The sequence below is a fragment of the Gopherus flavomarginatus genome, assembly GCF_025201925.1.
Source record: "Gopherus flavomarginatus isolate rGopFla2 chromosome 1 unlocalized genomic scaffold, rGopFla2.mat.asm SUPER_1_unloc_1, whole genome shotgun sequence".
Taxonomy (NCBI): domain Eukaryota; kingdom Metazoa; phylum Chordata; order Testudines; family Testudinidae; genus Gopherus; species Gopherus flavomarginatus.
In genome coordinates this window covers 223,030-242,608 of record NW_026114596.1, presented here as the reverse complement: position 1 = coordinate 242,608, position 19,579 = coordinate 223,030, and the positions used below count along the sequence as shown (strand labels likewise).

At 43.5% G+C, this 19,579-nt stretch overlaps 1 protein-coding gene across 2 annotated transcripts; it reads right to left on the bottom strand.

The window, feature by feature from the left end:
• Positions 1 to 1,232: 1,232 nt before the first annotated feature.
• On the bottom strand, positions 1,233 to 3,672 carry LOC127040837 (olfactory receptor 52R1-like). Of its 2 annotated transcripts, XM_050935403.1 has the most exons (2): positions 2,660 to 3,570; positions 1,233 to 1,257 (listed from the first exon to the last, which is right to left on the bottom strand). In XM_050935403.1, exons 1-2 carry the CDS (start codon positions 3,568 to 3,570, stop codon positions 1,233 to 1,235), a joined length of 936 nt encoding a protein of 311 aa, XP_050791360.1. The 2 variants fall into 2 exon arrangements, with proteins under 2 accessions (XP_050791360.1, XP_050791361.1); XM_050935404.1 differs by lacking the exon at positions 1,233 to 1,257 and having other exon boundaries at positions 2,623 to 3,672.
• Positions 3,673 to 19,579: the final 15,907 nt, after the last annotated feature.

The following is a 19,579-nucleotide window of genomic DNA, read 5'->3' as shown; positions in this document are numbered from 1 at the left end:
TTCCAATTCTAGTATATCTTTTTTGAGATGGGACAACCACATCTGCCTGCAGTATTCAAGACGTGAGTGTACCATACATTTATATAGAGGTAACATTATATTTTCTGTTCTTTTATCTATCCCTTTCTTATTTATTTCCAGCATTCTGTTCACTTTTATGACTGCCGCTGAACTCGCACAGATTTGAGAGATCCTCTTGTAGCTCCTTGTAGTCTGTCTGGGTCTTCGCTAGATTTAGTAATTTTGTATTACGTCCACATTTTGCCACCTCACTGTTTGCCCCTTTTTCCAGATCATTTATATGTTGACTAGGACTGGTCCCAGAACAAACCCATGGGGGACACCACTATTAACCTCTCACCTTTCTGAAACCTGACCATTTATACCTGCCCTTTGTTCCCTATCTTTTAGCCAGTTACCAATCCATGACAGCACATTCTCTCTTATCCCGTGGCAGCTTATTTCTAGCTCATCTAGTCTCTGTGTTTTTAAAGGGCTGGACCAAAACTCCTCTCTCTGTTCCCTCTTCTTGGGAGCTTCCATTCCTTCCATGCCCACCCCTCTGTAGAGAAGCTGGAGAAATCTGGATTTTATATAAATGCAGTAACTCCCTTCTTCTCTCCCTGTGAGATCTCGTTAGGTACTGGTAGCCTTTAATGACCAACCTATTTATACACAGATGCCTCCTCCTCAGCCACTTGCCTCTGAGCACAAACCATGGGAGCAATGGGTACAGTAAAAGCCCAAAGACATAAGGATACAGATAGCTCATAAAATCAAAGGTGAGTTAATAGGGTTTCCGCTCATCACCCTTTTACCCCAACAATCTGTTTTTTGGCTTCTGTGTCTGGGTGACATTTAGGGTGGCCCGGTACCCAGTTCTCAGTTGGGAAGTCAGGACGAAAAGGGGATCTGGCAGTGTCCAGTTCCTGCAGGGCTGGATGAGGCCCCAGGTCATTAACCCATGCTAGCCCCTGCTGATCTGAAGCCTTCTCCTTTCTGCAGGAATGCTCCATGACATGCTGCAGCAGCTTCCAACCCAGCCCCAGAGCAGAGGGAGCCCAGCTTGCCAGAAGCACCATGTAGAGAAATCAGGTGGGCTCTAGCCTTCCCTGAGTTTCATACCTGAGGTCTGCTCCTCACTCCCTAGCCCCACATGGAGCTCTTAACTGCAGCACAGCTTGACTGTGGAATGTGATGAGTTCTGTGAGACTCCCAGCCTCTGCCTTTGTTTATAAACAGAGACAGAGTGATTCAGATAACAAAAGGATTGTTCTAAAATGAATTAACCATCATTTGATGGGCAGAAAGCATTGCCAGGCACTCCAGTTAAAAGATAGGAAACAAAGGGTTGAATAAATGGTGATAATGGAGAGAGGCAAAGAGTGGTGTCCCCCAGGAGTTTGTATGGGGACCAGTCCTATTCAACATAGTCATTAATGATCTGGCAAAAGGGGTAAACAGTGAGGTAGGAAAATGTGCAGATGATTGCAAAGGGATTTCACAAGAATTCGTGACTGGACAACACAATGACAGATGAAAGTCAGTGCTGATAAACGCAAAGTAATGCATATGGCAAAATATAATCGCAACTATTCATACAAAATGATGGAGTCAAAATTAGTGTTACCCATCAAGAAAGAGATCTTGAAGTCATTGTGGAGAGTTCTATGAAAACATCTACTCAAAGTGGAACAGCAGTCAAAAAAGCGAACAGAATGTTGCAATCACTAGGAGAGGGTTAGATAATAACACAATAAGATATTAACATATCATATTGCCTCTATATAGATCCATAGTATGCCCATATCTTGAATACTGTGTGCAGATTTGGTCACCCCATCTCGAAAAAGATATAATGGAATTAGAAAGGGTTCGTAGAAGGGCAACATAAGACTTGGACTTTTCAGCTATGAAAACAGTCGACTAAGGGGTGATATGCTATAGGTATATAAAACCACGACTGGTGTTGAAAAATCAAAAAAGGAATTGTTATTTACTCACAGTTAGTAGCAAAGTAAGAATATACATTAAAATTTTAAACCTAACCAGTGTCCTTTAAGTGACTTGCCACAAGATGTCAGAACATGTTATTTTAGAGGTGAGTGGGTCTAATACTTATTTCTCTTTCTTTCTTTTATATAGGAATTAGATTCAATGCTAATTGCTAAGTTATCTGCCAAAATCCAAGAGATTTCAAGAGCACAAGAAGCCCCTGGAATCATGTTCAAATTTCACCCACCCTAACAAAATCTGAAATGTCTCCCTTGCAGCTAAGGATGGGAGGAGGGAGGTGGAAATGATCCAGTGAGTGACAGGGGGAGGGGCAGAGAGGGGCAAGTGATAGGGGCAGACCAGGGGCACAGCCTTGGCCGAAGAGGTAGAATAAGGAGTCAGGTCTCGGAGGTCCAGTTACCAGCAATTAGAAAGGTGGCCGCCCAATGAATTGTACATAAATTGATTCCTCAGTTTGTCATGCTGACACAGCGCAGTAAGATCAGAAAATGATCTGATGTCTTTTTGACTGGTCAGTAAGCGATTCAAGGAAGAGAGCACAGCAAAACATCACCAGGCAGCTCTGCATGGAGCTCACTCTAAGGTCCAGAGCACAAGAAGAAAACTTCAAGTCCCTTTATGAGTAAAGAGCTGGAGCACCCTGTCCCGGATCCCTTTGGTCCTTACCCCATAGATGATGGGGTTTAACGTGGGGGGAACCAGGAGGTACATGTTGGCCATGAGAATGTGGAAATGCAGGGGCACATTGTGGCCAAACCGGTGTGTGAGGAAGGAGAATAGAGCTGGGATGTAAAAGGCTAAGATGACACAGATGTGGGAGCCACAGGTCCCAAATGTCTTTATCCTGGCGTCCTTTGTGGGGAGGTGGAAGATGGCCCAAAGGATATGGGTGTAGGACACAGCAATAAAAGACACATCCAATCCAATAACAGAGAATGTCAGAAAGAGCCCGTAGTAACTACTGACATGGATGTCGGTGCAGGACAGCTTCACCACGGCTATGTGCTCACAATATGATTGTGGGATAATATTAGTTGTACAATATGGCCAACTTCTCGCTAGAAAAGGATAGGGCAGCACGAGCATGCCACTGCGCAGCACCACAGCCAGGCCGATCTTGGCCACCACAGGGTTTGTCAGGGTGGTGGAATGTCTCAAGGGATCACAGATGGCCACGTAACGATCAAAAGCCATGGCCACGAAGATCCCAGACTCCATCCCTGAGAAGCAGTGAATGAAGTACATCTGGGTGAGGCAGGCACTGAAATCGATCTCCCTGGAATTGAACCAGAAGATGCTCAGTGTTTTGGGCAGGATGGATGTGGACATGACCAGGTCGGTGACGGCCAGCATGCAGAGGAAATAGTACATGGGCCCATGGAGGCTTGGCTCTCTCTTAATAATGAACAAGATGGTGAAGTTCCCCAAGATGGCTGTGACATACATGGTGCAGAAGGGGATGGAGATCCAGATATGGGCCGCCTCCAGGCCAGGAATGCCCAGCAGGATGAAGGTGGAGGGGTTGGTGAAGTCGGTTGTGTTGGAATCTGACATTGAGTAGGGGAAAAGGTGTCCAACTCTGAGGTAGAACGGTGTCTCCTTTATGCACTGTATGTTCCCCTGACTTCCTGTATATGAGCAGGGTCTAGGGTGATGGTCACAGTGAAAATGCCTGGAAGGAGAGAGAATGTTAATTGGAGACTGTCATAACCTATTCCCAGATTTGGACCTTAGCGTCCAAAATATGGGGGTTAGCATGAAAACCTCCAAGCTTACTTACCAGCTTGGACCTGGTAAAGCTGCCACCACCCAAAAAATTAGAGTGTTTTGGGGCACTCTGGTCCCCCCAAAAACCTTCCCTGGTGACCCCAAAGACCCAAATTCCTTGAGTCTCACAACAAAGGGAAATAAACCTTTTCCCTTCCCCTCTCCAGGTGTCCCTGTAGAGATACACAGAAGCAAGCTCCGTGAATCTAAACAGAGGGATTCCACCCTCCCCGTTTCCAGCCTTGGAAAACAGAAGTACCGAGAGCTAATCTCTCTTCCCCCCTCACGCAGAGGGAATGCAAAGTCAGGCTAGTAAATCTAACATACACAGATTTCCCCCTGACTTCTTTCTCCCACCAATTCCCTGGTGAGCACAGACTCAATTCCCTGGAGTTCCCAACTAAAGAAAAACTCCAACAGGTCTTAAAAAGAAAGCTTTATGTAAAAAGAAAAAAAAATACATAAAAATGGTCTCTCTGTATTAAGGTGACAAATACAGGGTCAATTGCTTAAAAGAAATATGAATAAACAGCCTTATCCAAAAAGAATACAATTCAAAGCACTCCAGCAACTACACACATGTAACTACAAAAAAAACAGACCTATCTTTTTGTACTTACAACTGGGAAACAGAAGATTAGAAAGCAGGAAATAGAGAAATCCTTCCCATAGCCGAGAGGGACAGATACAAGACAAAGGACTCAGACACAAACTTCCCTCTACCCAGATTTGAAAAAGTCTTGTTTCCTGATTGGTCCTCTGGTCAGGTGTTTCAGGTTACTTCTTTCCAGGTGAAAGAGACATTAACCCTTAGCTATCTGTTTATGACAGAGACACTAAATGTACTGCTGGAGGCTGTGGTAATGAGTGAAGCAGATTGTTCACTCTTCACACACTGAAAAATGACATTTTCACTCTTCAGATAAATGAATTATGAACAATTGACACCAATAAGGCCAATTCTATATTTTCTGGTGCTTCATGCAAGAATAATTCCTACATGTTGTGTTGTGAGAAACCTTAATAGGCAGCAGCAGGAAACACGAGAGTGGATTCTGGTTATCCATCACTGTTCCTTAATGCAATGAAAGCCAGGCTAGAGAGTCCATTCTATAGGGAGTTCCCCGTTCACTCGGTTGCTTAAAATCTAAGACTGGGGAAAAAAAAAAAAGATTTGAGAAAACATGTACCAGAGGTAGAAACTCTGGGAAAGACCTGGAAGTAATTGTGAGCAACTTAACAGAAACATCAGCTCATTCTCAGCAGTGACCAAAACAAAGACAATGTTCAGATGCCTCAGAATGGGATGGAGAATACCCTAGTATGGACATGCACTCAGTTTTGGTCACTCAGTCTCTATAAAGGATATAGCCGATAGAAAGGGAATTTCAACGACAGGCAAGGAGAATGGGGGAGGCTGCCATCTGCAGACTGAAAAGTGTGGGACTGTTTAGTTTAGAAAAGAGTCAAAGAACGGGGATTATGATAGTGGAGAGGAAAATAAAGAATGGAACTGATTGCATTCAAATGGACAAACATAGAACAGTTCCCAACCAGTAACATCTATGGAAACTTTGTGTTTTATAAGGGCTAATTCCTCAAAGCTGAAGCAAATTATCAGCAAAACTGATTGGGAGGAAAACATTTGAGAGAAAAGTGAGAACTGGGTGTTCTTTGTTGGGAGAATTTATTAGATAGCTAAGAAGCAGAAACGCTGCAGTAAAGAGTGTGAACAACTTTGGCTAAATACTCTGTTCAGTGGCAAAGTGAAGGCAGCAGTTGGAGGGGGATATAAATATCTAGACACAAACACATATAACTGGCTCTAAAATCTAGCAGAGAAAGGGAGAACAAAGCCTAATGGCTGGAAGATGAATCCAGATAAATAACAGCTGGAAATAAGGCCAGATTTTTAGCCGTGAGGGTGTTTAACATTTGGAACAAACTGCAGAGGGAAGAGGTGAATTCTCCAACTCTGCATGTCTGTAGAGCCAGACTGGATGTTTTTCTGGAAGATCTGCTTGAGGACTTGTCTACATTTAAAATGCTGCAGTGGTTCTGCCTTAGCGCTCCGGTGTAGACACTGCTTACAGCAATGGCAGGGGTTCTCGTGTCAGTGTAGGTAATCCACCTCGGCAAGAGGTGGTAGCTAAGTGGATAGAAAACTTCATCCATTGATCCCAACGCCAGCTATATCGGGGTGAGGTTGATATAGCTAAATCTCTCAGGGGTGTGGATTTTTTTGCAGTTTGTGTTGCAAAAAAAAAAAAGGAAATATAATTTATGGAGGTATAGGATGCAAGTCAAAACAGTACTGAGTCTAATTTTAGTTGCCAAAGTACAGGAAGGACATAGAGAATCGGAAAATGACCAGAGGTCATATGAGCGAATGCTGAAGGAACCGGATATGTTTAGCCTGGAAAAGAGGAGATTGAGGAGAATATGGCAGTGGTCTTTGGATACTTGAAAGGCTTCCATAAAAAAGATGGAGAACAGTTGGTCACTCTTGTCACATAGGGCAGGAGAAGAGGCCATGGGTTCAAACTACAGCAAAACAGATTTAGATAAAATCTCAGGATAAACTTCTTGTTAGAACAGAAAGCAAATGCAACAGATGCCTTGGGAAATCATGGAGACTCCTTTACTGCAGGTTTTCTAAAGGAAGCTGGACAGTCATCTGTCCTGGATGGCTTAGACACAACAAATCCTGCATCTTGGCAGGGGGGTAGATTCACTAACCCTTGTGGTTCCTTCTCCCCCTGTGGCTCTAGGATTCTATGATATAAAATCCAAGTATATAATAATAGGAGATATACCAATCTCCTAGAAATGGAAGGGACCTTAAAAGTTTGTTGAGTTCAGCCCCCTGCCTTCACTAGCAGAACCAAGTACTAATTTTTGCCTCTGATCTCTAAGTGGCCCCCTCAAGGATTAAATTCACAACCCTGGGGTTAGCAGTCCAATGCTCAAACCACTGAGCTACCCCGCCCCTGTTAGGCTTTAGTCAAACACAAGTTATTAGGCTCAACACAGGGGTAACTGGGTGAAATTTAATGTCCCATGTTATACAGGAATTCAGACTGGATGATCTAACAATCCCTTCTGGCCTTATATCCTATGAAACTATCGATAAAGAAAGTGGGTCAGGCATTTATATTTACTCTGTCTTATAGCACGCGAGGAAGGGAACATTGAATTCCATTGAAAGTCTGAACAGGTAACATTGAAACTAAAAATTGTTTATATGATTGGCCTGTGGAACTTCTTACCACAGATGTTACTGGAACAAAGCATTTAGCTGAAGGAGAATCACAAATCTTTTGGCCATAGATGGTGTTGCTGGTGGCACCACCATTAATTAAGGCTGTCTGATCCCTTAACTTAGGAGACATCATTTTCAGTTGCTTATAAGTTTGCCAGACTTTAAGCATTTGGATTCAAATTTCACTTGCTGGGTGTCTGCTTCCAGCTGAATTGGGTTTTTTGTGTGTGTTTCTGGTATAACATTTGAGCCAACTTCTCAAATGAAGCTAGGAGAAAAGATAAGGTGCCATTGTTGAAAAATTCTTACAATTATATACTCATAGACTTTAAGGTCAGAAGGGACTATTATGATTATCTAGTCTGACCTCCTGCACAATGCAGGCCACACAATCTCACTCATCCACTCCTGTAGCAAACCATTAGCCTACGTCTGAGTTATTGAAGTCCTCGAATCATGGTTTGAAGACTTCATGATGCAGAGAATCCTGCAGCAAGTGACCCATGCCCCATGCTGCAGAGGAAGGCGAAAAACCTCCAGGGCCTCTGCCAATCTGCCCTGGAGGAAAATTCCTTCCTGACTCCAAATATGGCAATCAGTTAAACCTTGAGCATGTGGGCAAGACTCACCAACCAGCACCCAGGAAAGAATTCTCTGTAGTAACTCAGATCCCATCCCATCTAACATCCCATCACAGACCACTGGACATACTTACCTGCTGATAATCACATATCAATTGCCAAATGAATTGCCAAAATTAGTATCAGAGGGGTAGCCGTGTTAGTCTAGATCTGTAAAAGCAGCAAAGAGTCCTGTGGCACCTTATAGACTAAGATGTTTTGGAGCATGAGCTTTCGTGGGTGAATACCCACTTTGTCAGATGCATACCAAAATTAGGTTATCCCAACATACCATCCCCTCCATAAACTTATCAAGATTAGTCTTAAAGCCAGTTATGTCTTTTGCCCCCATTACTCCCCTTGGAAGGCTGTTCCAGAACTTCACTCCTCTAATGGTTAAAGCAGCAAAGAATCCTGTGGCACCTTACAGACTAACAGACATTTTGGAGCATGATACCCACTTCGTCAGATGCATGTAGTGGAAATAAGGAAACAGATCAACAGAGCCAGACGTGTACCCAGAAGCCTCCTACTGCAAGACAAACCCAAGAAAGAAACCAACAGGACTCCACTGGCCATCATATACAGTTCCCAGCTAAAACCCCTCCAACACATCATCAGGGTTCTACAACCCATCCTGGACAATGATCCCACACTTTCACAGGCCTTGGGTGGCAGGCCAGTCCTCGCCCACAGACAACCTGCCAAACTGAAACATATTCTCACAAGTAACTGCACACTGCACCATAGTAATTTGCGCTCAGGAACCAATCCATGCAACAAACCTCGATGCCAACTCTGCCCACATATCTACACCAGCGACACCATCACAGGACCTAACTAGATCAGCCACACCATCACCGGTTCATTCACCTTCACATCCACCAATGTAATATACGCCATCATATGCCAGCAATGCCCCTCTGCTATGTACATCGGCCAAACTGGACAGTCTCTACGGAAAAGAATCAATGGATGCAAAGCAGATATTAGGAATGGCAATATACAAAAACCTGTAGGAGAACACTTCGACCTCCCTGGACACACTATAGCAGACCTTAAGGTGGCCATCCTGCAGCAAAAAGACTTCAGGACCAGACTTCAAAGAGAAACTGCTGAGCTTCAGTTTATCTGCAAATTTGACACCATCAGCTCAGGATTAAACAAAGACTGTGAATGGCTTGCCAACTACAAAAACAGATTCTCCTCCCTTGATTTTCACACCTCAATTGCTAGAACAGGGCCTCATCCTCCCTGATTGAACTAACCTCATTATCTCTAGCTTGCTTACATATATATATACCCACCCCTGGAAATTTCCACTACATGCACCTAATGAAGTGGGTATTCACCCATGAAAGCTCATGCTCCAAAACGTCTGTTAGTCTATAAGATGCCACAGGATTCTTTGCTGCTTTTACAGATCCAGTCTAACACGGCTACCTCTCTGATACTTGACTCTAATGGTTAGAAACCTTCATCTAATTTCAAGTCTAAACTTCCTAGTGTCCAGTTTATATCCATTTGTTACTGTGCCCACATTGATACTAAGCTTAAATAATTTCTCTCCCTCCTAATATTTATCCCCCGATATATTTATAAAGAGTGATCATATCCCCCCTCAGCCTTCTTTTGGTTAGGCTAAACAAGCCAAGCTTTTTGAGTCTCCTTTCATAAGACAGCTTTTGAATTCCTCAGATCATCCTAGCAGCCCTTCTCTGTACCTGTTCCAGTTTGAATTCATCCTTCTTAAACAATTGTTTGAGTGAGGATCCCAAGCAGCTCCATGGAGATAAAAGTCAGGTAATAGGCCCCGCTCCCCTGTTAACAGCCAGAGCCCTGAATTGCAAGAGGAGGAGATGACAGTCTCTCTGCATTAACACCCAGCTGGCTCCTGAGATTTAAACTCAGTTCCTACTCCAAGGGGAGATTTGTTTCATTGTGGCCTGGAAAAACTACGGGTCACGGCCTCACAATTTGGCCTTTTATTGTATATCCCGAAGGATCCACTGTAACATTGAAATTCAGGGACCTTGAGGCTGGAGGCCATCAGCCTGAGAGGGCACAGAAAAGAGGGACATTTTAACCCATGATACTGAAGCAAACTCATCCCCTGTGGCCAGGGCCCTTGTATGTTTAATGTCTGTGCAGAGGAAAAAGGACCACAGAATCATTCTCTGTCCCATCATGCCCACAATGTACTGAGTTTGTTGAGCAGCTGAACTCCACAGCAAGGGAAGGGTACCTGTTAATTCTGAGATGGAAGCATCTTCCCTGGGAATCCTCCTCAGGTAGCCGTGTCCCTCACTTCTCTCACCCCAACATCTGCAGCAGCATCCTACACTAAGAGCCATTTATAATATAGCTTTGTGCAATCCCATGTAAACAGGTTGGATTTCTGTGCTCTTTATCCAGCTTTAGGAGTAAACAGTTATTACGGTTCTTTCCCAAAGGGAGATGAGAACTCTGGGGCTCTGTGCTGAGTGAGAGAGGAATTGGCTGCTCTGTGCATTTGTGTATATTTACAAATTATAGTTGATATATAGCAAAACTAGGGCTAATGCTTAAAAGTCCATAGAGTCTGATACCCTGTAAATTCCTAGACAGGATGGGAAGAAACTAGACAGACAGATCTATAGAAAGATGTCTCAGGGGAGACACCGGCACTTTCTGCAGGCACATGGTGCTGTTGCTAAGGGATCAGAGATCATACTGTGCAGCACCTCTCATTGAAGGATGTTCAAAATACCTAGCAAAGAAAAGTCATTATGACCACAGCCCCATTAAATAAATAGGTACATTGAGGCACAGGGAGACTTTATTTAGTCAAGATCTTACAGAGATTGGGTGGTAAGATGACAGACCCCACCCAGGCATCCTGACTTCCCTGCCGTAAGCATGATCTCTCCTTATCACCAAGAGGGAAATGGACTCCAGCTCTGGCTGGGGCTGCTCATTGGGTGGGATGCAGAGGAAAATCTGGAAGAGGGATCCTGAGCCTTCACCATCCTCTTAAGGTGAATCTGAGGTTTTCAGAACTCGCTGGGATTTGTGAGCTCCCCGCTCCTTTGAGGTGTGAACCCCGGGACTCCACTTTCGTTTCTGCTCAGAAACCTGCCAACACGTGTGTGACACATTGTACCTTGTGGGGACACCCAGTACACTCATATTCATCCTTATCTGATTGCAAAGTTTGTGATGTGGGATGTCTGTGACACTGTAAGGTGATGACACTCTCAAGTGTCAGGTTTCAGAGTAGCAGCCGTGTTAGTCTGTATCAGCACAAAGAACGAGTCCTTGTGGCACCTGAGAGACTAACACATTTATTTGCATATAAGTTTTTGTGGGCTAAAATCCACTTCATCAGATGCATGGAGTGGAAAATACAGTAGGAAGATATATATATATATATATATATATATATATACACACACACACACAAAGAACATGAAACAATGAGTGTTGCCATACCTACTAGAACGAGAGTGATCATTTAAGGTGGGCTATTATCAGCACCCATTTTTTCATGTCCTCGGTGTATATATATTTTTTCCTATTGTATTTTCCCTGGAAAGATCATGGAGCAAGTCCTCAAGGAAACCATTCTGAAACACTTGGAGGAGAGGAAGGTGATCAGGAACAGTCAACGTGGATTCACCAAGGGCAAGTCATGCAAGCAGCTGGGTTTGGTGAGAAAGGCCAGCAGAAAATTGCAAGCGTCTTATACATTTCAGGACTTGGGACAGTGGACATCTTTATTTGCATGCAACTCAGGTTTTGTCTATACTAGCACTTTTGTCAGTCGGGGTGTAACACCTCCCCCCTCCCCATGACTGACGAAATTGCAAGTGAGGACAGCGGTATGTCAGCGGGACACACTCATGGGGGGTGGTTTAGTTATGGTAGCAGGAGAGCTCTCTCCCATCGGTGTAGAGCGGCTACATGGAAGACATTTCAGCAGCACAGCTGGTAGTGCGGACATAGCCTCAGTTACCTGTTTATCACACAGTTTTGCAAAAGTTTGAAGAGCTTTGCATACCACATAGTAGCAAAACGTTTGAAGGGTAAAATTTTCACTTTATTAGAGAAAAGTAAGGCGAGTCTTTTGAAGAATTTCTAAGTGATGTAATCGGGGAACCACTCCTTCTCCGGTGGGGAATTTTCCTGGTTTATACACTACCCTGGTGGAATGGGCTAGCGAAAGGATCTGAGTCCTAGCTCCTTCTCCCTTTTCCCAGAGGCCTTCATGACCTCCAGGGCTCCCCTTCCACTCTCCTGTGTGGCAGAGTCCTCATAACCCCAACACAGCTGGGCCCAGGATTCCTGGAGGGCTCAATCCCCAATCTTGTCGTGGTCACTGAGGTCAGGCGCTAGGGTGTCCCTGCTCTGGGGTGCTCTCTCCGCTCTGAGACACTGATCCTCGCATAGAGTTCAAGCAAACAGAATTTATTAAAAAGCAAGCAATTTTAAATAAAAGGACAAAATGGGAAAAGTTATAGGAAAATGTTCACAGTTTCTGCCTCACACATCCCAGGCCTCCTGCCCAGTCCTGGCTGTGCTGCAGGGATGCCACAAGTCAGACATGGTCTGGCAGTGGCCATACGCCCTTAGGTTCTAGGTAGCAGGACTCTTTTTCCCAGTGTTGACCCTCTCATTGGTGTTAAAATCCCTCTCTAAATCTGGTGAGCTGGGGCATCTTTCTGTGCTGGGTCCTCTGCCTACGGTCCTGTCTCTTTCTGCCCAGCTGCTCAGTTCACCCGGCTCTGAACTGCTCCAGCTTCAGCTCCACTCTGCCTCAGCACTGCTGCTCCTTTGCCTCCACTGCAGCTCCCCGGGCTGCTCCTCTGGACTCTCTGGTTCTGGTTGCTGCAGCTCCGCTCCCAGCATCGCTCTGGCCCAGGCAGCCCCACTCACACTGTGGATGGGAGCCCTGGCCTCTTGTTCCCCTCATTAGCCTGCCTGCGCTATCAACCCGGCTGACCTAGAGTTTGCTTGGTAACCTTTAAGCGGGACCCTACGAAGCTATTCTTGGTGCTAAATTCCTGCAGTTGCTCTTTAAAATCTAGCAACAGCCTGAGTTCCACGTGTATTTTCTTTCTTCTTCTTTTTAATAAAATTTACCTTTTTTAAAGAACGTGATTGGATTTCTGTGTCTTAAGATGTTTGCGCAGGTTTCTTAGTTAGCTGGTAGCAAGAACTGATTTCTTTTCCTTTCTCAGCTCTTCCCCAGCGGGGGTGAAAGGGATTGAGGGTCCCGCAGGAAGGAATTCCCAAGTTCTTCATTTCAATTTTTCAGTTTGCCAGGTTGCTCTTTACCACTAGGCTGCACTTCACCTCCTCCCCCACCCCCCCGCGTTTTCGCCACCTGTCCGCACTTCGACTCCCTCACTGTGTTAAAAGTTAAAAGTTACAATTTTTACAGACACTTCCAAAAGAGAAAGCCATTGAAAACAGAAAAAAAGAAGGAACATACGGAAAACAAAGTAAAAACTTTATACAAATCCAGTAAATTAATTATTTTAACCCTTCAGGAATGCAACAGCTGGAATTATTCCTAACTTTCTTGAAGATATGGTTGCCAAGAGACAGAAATGCACACACTGCTTCTAATCCTAACCACTAACTAATATTTAGAACATGGGCTTTCCTTACTTCCATGGAGCAGAGTTTTAAATTAAAGCTGTATATCAAGTCATGCAAAATTCCTTGTTACTAAATTTATACAAGAAATTTGGCAAATGTTAATATGATTTTATCAGTTTTTATTAAAAGTTTTACATAAGTAAATAACTTGTTTACATGTTTAACCTTTTTTATTTTTTGTTGTTGTTTGCCTTGTTGTGTACAGTTATAAATTGAATTCCGGCACAATTTGTTTTTCATTGTAAGATTGTCTGATTTGTCCTGTGTGTTGTCCTGTGTTGTATTTTGTGTGACACACGACTACTTTTTATTATTTCTATTTTGTTCCAACAAAATTAAAGTTTAATTCTTTGAAAAAATATATCTGTGGTACCACACAATTGTATTCTCATGGTTGGGATATAATCACAGTATTAATAATACGATTGTTTTGTTTGTGTCTGCAGTTAGGGTTATTGGACAGGTAGTGCATCTTACACATGTGTTGTGTTCCTGGGTAACTCTGCTCAAATGGATAAGGCCAGAGAGCTGTGTCGGTTTCCCATGAAGAAAACTTAGCTCTCATGATGGGACGTAGAAGAAACACACCTCTGTAAAAAAGCACCTAAGGACATGTGAACTGCTCATGTGACCCTGGACTCTCTCTTGGGTCAGTGATGTACTAGGGACCTGGGCTGTGGGCTTTGTTTGGGACAGTACAATTCCATGCACAGGGCAGAGGATATGAAACGACCCCAGAGACATCTCCATCTTGTCTTCTTTTCCTGCTTCATTTCTCTGGTCTGCATTTCTGTCAAGGAAGCTCTCAAACAGGAGACCTCAGGAGGACTGATGACCCCCAGGCTGTTTGGATGACTCCAGATAAACTTTTGGAAGCTAGCAGTTTATTCCAGCACTGCTAACTGAAAAATCACTTGGATATATCTGATATATTAACCATAAGAATATAAGAAGGGCCATACTGGGTCTGTCCAAAGGTCCATCTAGCCCATTATCTAGTCTTCTGATAGTAGCCAGTTCCAGGTGCCCCAGAGGGAATAATCAGAACAGAGAATCATTAAGTGATCCATCACTCATTCCCAGATACTGGCAAACAGACGCTAGAGACACAATCCCTGACTAATAGCCATTGATGGATCTATTCTCCATGAATTTAACTAACTCTTTTTTGAACCCTGTTATGGTCTTGGCCTTCACAACATCCTCTGGCAAGGAGTTCCACAGATGACTGTGTGTTGTGTGAAGAAATATCTTCTTTTATTTCTTTTAAACCTGCTTCCTATTAATTTTTTTTGATGACTCATAGTTCTTATGTTTTGAGAAGTAGTAAACAACATTTCCTTATCTACTTGCTCTATACCAGTCATGATTTTATAGACCTCAATCACATCTCCCCTTAGCCATCTCTTTTACAAGCTGAAAAGTCAAAATTTTATTAATCTCTCCTGATATGGAAGCTGTTCCACACCCCTAATTATTTTTATTTCCCTTTTCTGAACCGCTTCCAATTCCAATATATCTTTTTTGAGATGGGGCGACCACATCTGCACATGATACTCAAGATGTGGTTGTACCATAGATTTATATAGAGTCAATATGATTATTTCTGCCCTATTGTCTGTCCCAGAGGTAGTCAACCTATGACACGAGTGCAGAAGGCGACACACGAGCTGATTTTCGGTGGCACTCACACTGCCTGGGTTCTGGCCACCAGTCCAGGGGACTCTGAATTTTAATTTAATTTTAAATGAATCTTCTTAAACATTTTAGAAACCTTATTTACTTTACATACAACAATAGTTTGATTATATGTTATAGACATAGAAAGAGACCTTCTAAAAACATTAAAATGTATGACTGGCACATGAAACCTTAAATGACAGTGAATAAACGAAGACTCGGAACATCACTGCTGAAAGGTTGCTGACCCCTAGTCTATCTCTTTCTTAATTATTACAAACATTCTGTTCACTTTTCTGACTGTTGCTTCACATTGTATGGATGTTTTCAGAAACCTATCCCCGATGTCTCCTGAGGTCCATCTCCCTGCTCTTCCTCTTCCACCAAGGCAGAAGGATAAGCCCTGGCATTATCTGGGAAGCAGGGATGGCTTTGGCAGCTCTCAGAGAGGGAGATAAACAGCACACCTGCCCTTAATTTGATATTTACACATGTACATAGAGTCAGTGGCAGAGGTGAGAACAGGTACTGGAAGTCTTGACCCCGCCAGGTATGGAATAGATAATAAGACAGAAAAAATCACATTAGTGCTTCATAAATCCCTGGTACACCCACATATTGACTACTGCATGCATATGTGGTCACACCATCACAAAAATATACTTTGGATTTGGAATAGGTACAAAGAAGTGAAATAGAAATATTATGGGTATGGAATATAGTCCGTATGAGGAAAGATTAAAAAAGCTGGGATTTTTCAGCTTGGAAAAGGGGGGATGTGTGAGGTGTCTATAGAATCATGAATGGTGTGGAGAAATTGAATACGGAAATGTTATTTACTCCTTCACATAACAGAAGAACTAGGGGTCACTCAATTAATAGGCAGCAGATTTAAAAGAAACAAAAGGAAGTATTTCTTCACAGTCAATTTGTGGAACTATTTGCCAGAAGATGTTGTGAAGGCAAAAACAAGAACAGGGTTGCAGCAGGAACTAGAAAAATTAATGAAGGATAGGTCCATCAATGGCTATTAGCCAGGATGGCCAGGGATGAAGTCCCTTCTCTTTGTTAGAAGCTGGGAGTGGGAGGCAGTTCATGAATCACTTCATGATTGCCCTGTTCTGTTCATTCCCTCTGAAGCTTGTGGCTTTGGCCAGTGTCAGAAGATAGGATACTGGACTAGATGGACCATAGGTCTAACCCAGCGTGACCATTCTGAGGTTCTTATGTAGACCCCAGATGTATCTTCTCCCTGCTGTAACATTGTAGACCTACTTGCCTGCCAGAGCTGAGAGAAAAACCATAGGTCCTGACACCCTCTCTCTCTATCTCCACAGACTTAGTAACAAGGTTGGAATATACATTTAAATTTTAACCTAACCAGGAACCTTTAAGTGACTTGCCACAAGATATCAGAACATTTTAGTATTGGAACTGAGTGGGTCTAATATTTTTTTCTTTTATATATAAATTAGATATAGTGCCCCTTCACCTAATTGCTAAGTTGTCAGTCAAAAAAACTAGAGTTTTTCAAATATCAGAGGGGCAGCCGTGTTAGTCTGGACCTGTAAAAGAAGCAAAGAATCCTGTGGCACCTTATAGACTAACAGACATATTGGAGCATGAGCTTTTGTGGGTGTATACCACCTGTTGCATCCTTGTTGCATCCGATGAAGTGGGTACTCACCCACAAAAGCTCATACTCTAATACGTTTGTTAGTCTATAACAGGGGTAGGCAACCTATGGCAAGAGTGCCAAAGGCGGCACGTGAGCTGACTTTAAGTGGTACTCACAATGCCTGGGTCCTGGCCACCAGTCCAGGGGACTCTGTGTTTTAATTTAATTTTAAATGAAGCTTCTTAAACATTTTAGAAACTTGATTTACTTTACATACAAGAACAGTATAATTATATAGTATAGACTTATAGAGAGAGACCTTCTAAAAACGTTAAAATGTATGAAAGGCACGTTTTTCCTTAAATGAGAGTGAATAAATGAAGACTCGGCACTCCACTCCTGAAAGGTTGCTGACCTTTGGTCTATAAGGTGCCACAGGAATCTTTGCAGCTTTTAGAGTTTTTCAAGTGCCTCGATAGCCCCTGGAATCACTCTTACACAGACTGGATTCCCCAGTTTCCCACGCTCATCCTGAAAAGTAAGGTCAGGAAAGGGTTCAGTGTCTCTCAGACTATCCAATATGTGATTCAGGAAAGGGGGCTCAACACCAAGTCACGGGCGAGCTTTGCACAGAGCTCGGTCTGAGAGCCAGAGCATCATGAGAAAACGTTAGGCCCCTTTATGAGTAAAGACCTGGAGCAGCCTGAAATGGATCTGTTTGGTCCTCACCCCATAGATGGTGGGGTTCAGCATGGGAGGCACCAGGAGATAAACGTTGGCCATAAGAACATGGAAAAGAAGGGCCACATTCTCGCCAAACTGGTGCGTGATGATGGAGAAGAGAGATGTGATGTAAGAAGCTGAAATGACACAAAGGTGGGAGCTGCATGTCCCAAAAGCCTTGAGTCCGGTGTCCTTTGTGGGGAGGCTGAAGATGGCCCTGAGGATCTGAATTTAGGACACAGCTATAAAAAACAAATCCAGACTAGCCATGAAGAATAGCACGGAGAGGCCATAGTAACTACTGGTGCAGATGTTGTCGCGGGCCACTTTCACCACAGCCATGTGCTCGCATTATGAGTGAGCAATGATGTTGGTTCTGCAATATGGCCACCACCTTGCCAGGAAGGGTTTGGAGATTATGGGTATTCCTCTGCGCAGCACCACAGATATGCTGATCTTGGCTATGACATGGTTTGTCAGGGTGGAGGAATGTCTCAGGGGATCACGAGTATCAGAGGGGTAGCCGTGTTAGTCTGGATCTGTAAAAAGTGACAAAGAGTCCTGTGGCACTTTATAGATTAACAGAAGTATTGGAGCAAAAGCTTTCTTGGGTGAATGCCCACTTTGTCAGACACGTGGGATCACAGAGGGCCACGCAGCGATCAGAAGTCATTGCCACTGTCAAGGTTCCTTCCCCACTCTGAAGGGTACAGATGTGGGGACCTGCATGGACACTTCTAAGCTTAATTACCAGCTTAGATCTGGTATCGCTGCCACCACTCACAAGCACTACTTTTCCTCCCTGGGTAGCCTTGAGAGACTTCACCAATTTCCTGGTGAACACAGATCCAAACCCCTTGGATCTTAAAACAAGAAAAAAATCAATCAGGTATTAAGAAAAAAGCTTTTAATTAAAGAAAAGAAAGGTAAAAGAACTTCTTAACCCTTTACAGGAAAAAGAGGCATTAACCCTTAACTATCTGTTCAAGACAGCCACAAAAATCCCAGACTCCGTCACTGAGAAGCAGGAATGAAGTACATCTGGGTAAGGCAGACACTGAAATTGATCTCCCTGGAATTGAACCAGAAGATTGCCAGCATTTTTGGGAGGATGGATTTGGACAGGACCAGGTCGGTGACTGCCAGCATACGGAGGAAATAGCATACGTGCCCATGGAGGCTCGACTCCCTCTTCACAATGAAAAGGATGGTGAGGTTCCCCAAGACGGCTATGATAGACATGGTGCCGAAGGGGATGGAGATCCAGACATGGGCCACCTCTAGCTCAGGAATGCCCAGCAGGATGAAGGTGGAGGGGTCGGTGTACTTAATTTTGTTGGACACTGACATGGGAGAATTGTCCAACCCTAAGGCAGAAAGTTTTCTCATGAATGCACCACATGTTGCCCTGACTTCCTGCATGTGCACAGATTCTGGGATGATGGTCACATTATTAATGCCTGAATGGAGAGACAATGTTGATATGAGACATTGAATGCATTACTAGAAGCTGTTCCCATGGGTGAAGCCGATTGCTTAACCCGGGGTAAACTGAAAATTGAAATTTTAATTATTGAGATAAACAAATCATGAATAACTGACACTACTAATGCCAATTCCATATTTTATGGTACTTCGTGCATCAATAATTCCTACATATCATGATGTGGAAAACTTTGAAAGGCACCAGCAGGAAACACAAGTGTAGATACTGGTTATCCCTTATTATTTTTTGATACAATGAAACCCAGACTAGAGAGTCCATACTATAAGAAATTCCCCATTCATCCAGTTGCTCAAAATCTGACAGATGGAAAAAAAAAGAAAGCTTTGCCAGGACATGTGCCGGGGGAAACATCCCAAATAGAACACACCTTAAGGGAAAGAGCTGGGCATAATTGATAACAGCTCCATGGAAACACCTGCTCATTCACAGCATGGCCAAGCAAAGACAATGTCTGGTTGCATAAGAAATGGGGTGGAGAATAACCTGCTCTGGATATGCACTGAGTTTGGCCACTCAGTCTCTATGATGGATATAGCACTCAGAGAGGGGGTTTCTGAAACAGGTTATGAGAATGGGGATGGTGCCAGATGCGGACAGACTGAAAAGCGTGTGACTGTTTAGTTTAGAGAACAGACAAAGAAGGGGGCTCACAATAAAGACAACAAAATAAACAAATGAACTGATTACATTTACATGAAGAACTGGAGAACAGTTCCCAACCAGTAATATGTATAGACATCTAG

Bases quoted from the DNA above. Each gene is read 5' to 3' on its own strand.
- LOC127040837 (XM_050935404.1), bottom strand. From the start codon at position 3,570: ATGTCAGATTCCAACACAACCGACTTCACCAACCCCTCCACCTTCATC.